Here is a 5,797-nt window from a genome sequence, read left to right on the forward strand (position 1 = left end):
TGATGTTTCTCAACATGCACAGCAATATCGCTGGCAACAACAACTTGGGCAAAGTCTGCAGCATGATGTTTCTCAAAAAGCTTTTCCAGTTCAAAAAAAAAAATATACTTCCTTCTATATTAATTAAATCTGCGACAACTAATATGGAACAGATGGAATAGATCGAAAGAAAAGGGCGTGAATGATGCTGCTCAAGACAGCATATTCCAATTTTCAACTCTGTGAAAACATAAACTTCCTGAAAAAAGAAACTATCAACTTCAACAGATGATTCTACTTGTTACTACTGGATTATACTCTCCTGAGTATAAAAGTACACAAATCATGTACAGCCACAAGAAAGGTGGCTACAGAATCAACCCAAATCGGCCGCACTCCATTTTCAATATTCTTCACAATCCAAGTGTCACAATTACAGAATAAATAGCAGGTGTCCTTTCTCTACACACAAAAAATAATTTCTGCAACGCAACTGGTTGCAATGGTGCTGCAACAGTCGCTCTCCTGGGCAAGGGAGACAGGTCGTGCACACACAAGCACAACACAAGATGGTAATTACCGGATGCAGGTCGGCAACGTGAAGCCATTGCACATGAAGAAGAGGACGATGTATATAATTACCAAGAGAAGCAGAATCAAAGCAGCCCTGCAAAAATAAGAAAAAATAAATACAATGTGCATCAGATGTTGATGCTGACAAAAGGTCCGAAAAGCAGCAAAGTAAACAAAACATGTGAATGGTTTAGGTGCCACCCTTGGCATATACACTGTTTGGTAGTGTAAGGCTGTAAGCTAGATGCTTCACACATAAAGACAAATTAAGAGAATGAACAGATTCTACTTCAAGTTCATATACTGCGGGGCTAAATATAAGATGAACAGTTGATTCAGAATATAAAGTCAAGAAGAATTATCTGCTTATTCACATACAACACTTTCGAATCCAGGAGAAGGTAATTTATTCTAAAATCTATGTTGCTCACTTTACTATTGACAGAACTACCAAGAAAAGTACTGAAATATGTATGTATGCACATATACTACATGTAGGTCAGGTCAGTCATTGTTTCACGCAGCAAACTTCAGTACTCCCTCCTCAAATTATGATGCCTATAGTTTTCAGTCAAAGTCAAACTTTTTAAAGTTTGAGCAACTATGTACAGAAAAATATCAACATCTAAAATTTTAAATGCACATAATATGAAAATATATTTCATGATGGTTTTAAAAATATCAATTTGGGATTATAAATGTTGACACTTTTTTCGATATAGTTGGTCAAATTTTAAGAAGTTTGACTTTATCCAAATATTATAGGCATCCTATTTTGGGATAGAGAGAGTATCAACAAAATTGCATTAATTTCTGCACAATAAAGTCATTTTGGAAAGTACCTAATGTATTTCACACAAGCTTATGGCTTTTATTTCGTAAAGATTGTAAGGAGCGCAATTAAGCCAAGTTAATGGTGAATGTGATAAAACAAGTGCAAAGAAGTTGATGAACATAATGTTAGTACTCCAGGAACCAAGCATAAAAAAGATGTGAAGATGCAAACAAGTTGTAACTGGTTTTAGTAAGACAATTCACATACGTGAGTTTGACATTTCTCCACCAAACAGTGCTTCTGTAGCGACGAGCTTGTCGCTTAAACCGAACTGTATTTCCTTGCATAGTTGTAGTCTTGTCCACCAATAGGTCCAAACGATCACCCCTTTCAAGGACTTTATCAATATTATCAATCATGACATTCCTAACCTGCAAGGGAATAACGAAGAGTAAAATATCATTTCAGACTTCCAGATTTGCTTGGTGATAAGCATCTGACATGGAAGTAATGCAAAACCAGAGGGAATATTTGATGGTACCAACTAAAAGTTTAAGATAACAGTTCAACTACTCCACGTGAATGTACCGCTTCTTGTTTATACTACTAGTACATTGGAAACCACAGCATGAGGCATGAGCTCAATTAAATTTAGGAATGCACGTTTTTCAATATTGTACTACCTCCAGAATATTTGCTGAAATTTAGTTGAGGATGATGTTCAGACAAGGACTGAAAGGCTATACCTGACTAATTTCAGTTCTCATTCGATTTATCCTGTCGGAACTAGGGTCATTTGAATAGTAATCCATCTGTTGACCGAGGACCCTTGAGAACTCATCGTTCATCGCATAAGCAAGAGCCGTCAGCGCAGCGCGGCCATACGTCTTGACAAACCTTCCATGGACGTCCTCAAGGAACGCAAACGGGATACGTCCTGCAACAGAAGGGAGCTTGTAAGGACATGGGTAGGTGATTCACATCTAGAAGAGAGAAATGGTAAGCCACAGAGACAAAGCCTATCGACCTTTAGATGCCAATCGATGCTTAATGTACAAGATCTGGTTAGCAGAAAGCATAATACGCAGCTCTCGGAAACACAAAATAGACTCAATTTGGCCTTGGGGATTTTACAGTTTGCTTTCAGCAGGCGCTAGACTATGAACCAGGCGGGCAGACAGTAGAAATTGTTTATTGGAGAGTTGGCTGTGGATATGATATCAAACTATCATCACCCCCCATGCTACTCCATATATATAGCGAATAAACTAAAATTTGCGGTTGAGTATTCCAGACAGGAATGATTAGGCTCGATACTGCCCAGTTTGAGGTGACGGATATAGTATTTCAAAAAGGTCAAACAGCTGAGGATTACCAAAGCCATCATCACCCCCATGTTGCTAGTCCATATAGTATAACGAATATACTACTAAATTTTGCTGTCAGCCTGGAATGCTTAGGCTTGATAATGTGCCCAGTTTGAGGTGGCTGAGATTTCAAAAAGGTCAAACGGGCTGAGGATTACCGAAGCCGTAAATACTAGTATCACTGAACGGGAACGCGTTTGAGGTCCATGTGAAGGAGCTGCAAAATTCCGGCGGCCGGTGCGGAGCCTCGAGTCGGCAATTCCAATCTATCCTGGAAGGACAATTGGCGAGCCCTGAATCGATCTGAATAACCACGCCCCTCCTTGAGGACTGCGAGTAGCAACACAGCAGAGAAGAGGCAGACATGGGAGACGCGCATGGTGAGAAACGCCACCCAGGACTAGCTCCTGGGGTCTCCGGATCTCCAATATTCTCCTCCCGCCGCGCCAACGGAACCCCCAGCCGCGGCCAAGTTCGAAATTCTCACCCGTCTAACCGCATCAATTGTACTACTACTAGAAGGGAGATACTACAAACATAGTCGCGCGGCAGGAAGCAGAGTACTCCGGCGCCTAGAGCGGCGCAGCAGAGGGGAGGAGGAAAGAGGCGGGCGGTCGGGTGGCTTACTTCCTGCTGCGTCGTCTGCCATGCATAGCGCGGTGATGCCGTCGGTGCGCTTGGCGTGGAAGACGTATCGGTCCTGCGTGTAGGAGACGTGGCTGTCGGCGCCGCCGTCGGGGAGGCGGTCGAGCACCTGTCGCGCGACGGAGCTGGCGTTGGTGGAGGCGGCGCCGTGCTCCGCCAGCACCGTGGAGCCCCGCGCCACCACCGCGTAGAGGATCGACATCGCCGCCGGTCCGCTCCCTTGCCTCTGCCGTGTGGAGTCGGCTCTTTCCTTTCCGTCCTCGGGGGCAGGGGGAGGGGGGAAAGCAGAGGGGGGAGGGTATGTAGGATGATCTGGCGGAGAAGAGACAGCTCGGGTTGGGTGGAGACGTTGTTTAATTCCAGGTGGGGCCCACGTCGGCGGGTATGAGCTGTTGTGGTTGGCCCTGCTGGCTTTGGGTTCGTTGTTTCATTCCTGGGCTCGTGCCGACTGCAGACTGGAATATTGGATGATCGTCCCGTCTCCGTTGCAACGGGGAGCTTCGACGTGGTCCGGGCGTCGACAAGTGGACAGCTGCTAGTAAACTCCTGCTGTCTCTTACTACTCCACTCGGCTGAATTTGTCTCCACGAATGCATCCAACGTACTCTACTACAGTACTACCTACTTGTGTATATTCATGGCTAGACAAGCTAAGTGTTATTAGAAAAAAAAATTGAATAGGAAGGACATGGTGTTTCTAGTCCCGAGCTCACATGAGCTCTTTTTATGGACCATCCATTTGTACTGAGATGTGTGCCTGCCAGGCTTTTCAAAGCAGGTACGGCGCGCAGAAAATGGTGAAAGAGGACCCATACGTGTATGTTACGAAGGGATACAGTGGGACAGGAGCATGAGGGAGGCGCCGCGACATGAACTGTTCATCTCCAGGCTGGAGTGGTTCGAGATGGGCAGCGTCAGCGACGACTTCTACTGCTGGAGGACATGTACGATTGATGGGGCACACAGCTGCACAGCTTGCACTAATTGGGGCGGCATCGGTTGCCTGTTGCTGCTCCTGTGTGGCGGCAGGAACGAGCAGACCGTTGTGAGCTTGGGACTAGAAACACAATATCTTTTAATAAGCGTGCTAGTCTATCCATGGCAGACCTGACTGGTGAGCAGACATTGATTATTTCTGCCAAAATGGGTTCAGTTAAATTTTTCAATGAAAGAGCTACGAACGGGATACATGGCCGAATACACTGACAGGTTTTGAAGTGTACTGAACGTGATTGGTTCACATAGCAGGAGCATCTACGCTCGGGATCAAAAACGAATTTTCCGAATAGGAAAAACTATATTATCACTAGAAGTCTAGAACATACCGGTACTCCATCCGCTCCATCAAAATTGTCTCAACACAAACTAGTCAGACTATTGTTTTGCTCAACGGGGTACCAGGTCGCTAGATTCAGTGTCGCCGGGGCCTGAGGCAAGGAGACCCCCTCTCCCCCTTCCTTTTCAACATTGTGGCAAATGTGCTGCAACAGATGCTCCTTCAAGCCTTCCATGAAGGGCTGCTCCTCCACTCTCTTGTCGACGACCTTCTCTGCCCTGTCCTGCAGTATGCACACGACACCCTCATCGTTATCCGCGTCATCGCTGAACACGTCTCCAACCTTAAAATTGTGTTGGATGCCTTCTCATCCGCCACTGGCTCAATATCAACTTCCATAAAAGCACCTTCGTCCCTATTAAAACTGACGAAAACTCTACCCTATCCATGGCCAACTCCTTTGGATGCGCTCTCTCCTCCTTCCCCCAAACATATCTAGGTATGCCGCGGTTAGCCCATAAACTTCGTATTGCCGACCTCGCCCTTATCATGACCAAGAGCGATATGCGGCTATCGAGGTGGAAGGGCCGCTGCCTCCCCATTGGTGGCCGACTTCTCCTTGTCAACTCGGTTCTGACCTCTATGCTAACGCACGCTATGAGACGGCCTCCTTCCTGCTAGCGTGGTTGAGGCCATTGATAAAAGAAGGCGTGATGCGTGCAGTCGACACGTCCGTTGGGAACCCCAAGAGGAAGGTGTGATGCGTACAGTAGCAAGTTTTCCCTCAGAAAGAAACCAGGGTTTATCGAACCAGGAGGAGCCAAGAAGCACGTTGAAGGTTGATGGCGGAGGAGTGTAGTGTGGCGCAACACCGGGGATTCGGCGCCAACGTGGAACTGCACTAGCCGTTGACTCGCCAAAACCCACCGGCGGGCAGCGGCCTTGTCAACACCGTAGAGCCGGGAAGAGCCTAGAGCTGCGGCTGGCCGAGACCCCTCCGAGCGACGGCCCGCAATGCTCTTCCGGTCACACGCGGCGATGCGAAGTGCAAGGGCGTGCCACCTGACCTATACCTGGTCGGGAAGGTGATGGGGATGCCTCGCTTAGTTTCCTGCAGGCATACATGTAAACATTAAATACGAGCCTCGATCGGCTCTCGGAGTTATCCCGTGAATCGGCTCA

General features: G+C 46.7%; 1 protein-coding gene across 1 annotated transcript; it reads right to left on the reverse strand.

The window, feature by feature from the left end:
• Nucleotides 1-355: 355 nt before the first annotated feature.
• LOC124670187 (vesicle-associated membrane protein 711-like) lies at nt 356-3,541 on the reverse strand. The gene is made up of 4 exons (XM_047206699.1): nt 3,322-3,541; nt 2,074-2,264; nt 1,595-1,758; nt 356-646 (listed from the first exon to the last, which is right to left on the reverse strand). Exons 1-4 carry the CDS (start codon nt 3,539-3,541, stop codon nt 556-558), a joined length of 666 nt encoding a protein of 221 aa, XP_047062655.1. The 3' UTR covers nt 356-555.
• Nucleotides 3,542-5,797: the final 2,256 nt, after the last annotated feature.

Source organism: Lolium rigidum, chromosome 1 (genome assembly GCF_022539505.1).
Source record: "Lolium rigidum isolate FL_2022 chromosome 1, APGP_CSIRO_Lrig_0.1, whole genome shotgun sequence".
Taxonomy (NCBI): Eukaryota; Viridiplantae; Streptophyta; class Magnoliopsida; order Poales; family Poaceae; genus Lolium; species Lolium rigidum.

Coding starts and splice junctions, on each gene's coding strand:
- LOC124670187 (XM_047206699.1), bottom strand. CDS start 3,541: ATGTCGATCCTCTACGCGGTGGTGGCGCGGGGCTCCACGGTGCTGGCG. Junction 2,265..3,321: donor GGCAGACGACGCAGCAGGAA/GTAAGCCACCCG, acceptor CTTCTGTTGCAG/GACGTATCCCGTTTGCGTTC. Junction 647..1,594: donor TGGAGAAATGTCAAACTCAC/GTATGTGAATTG, acceptor TTATTTTTGCAG/GGCTGCTTTGATTCTGCTTC.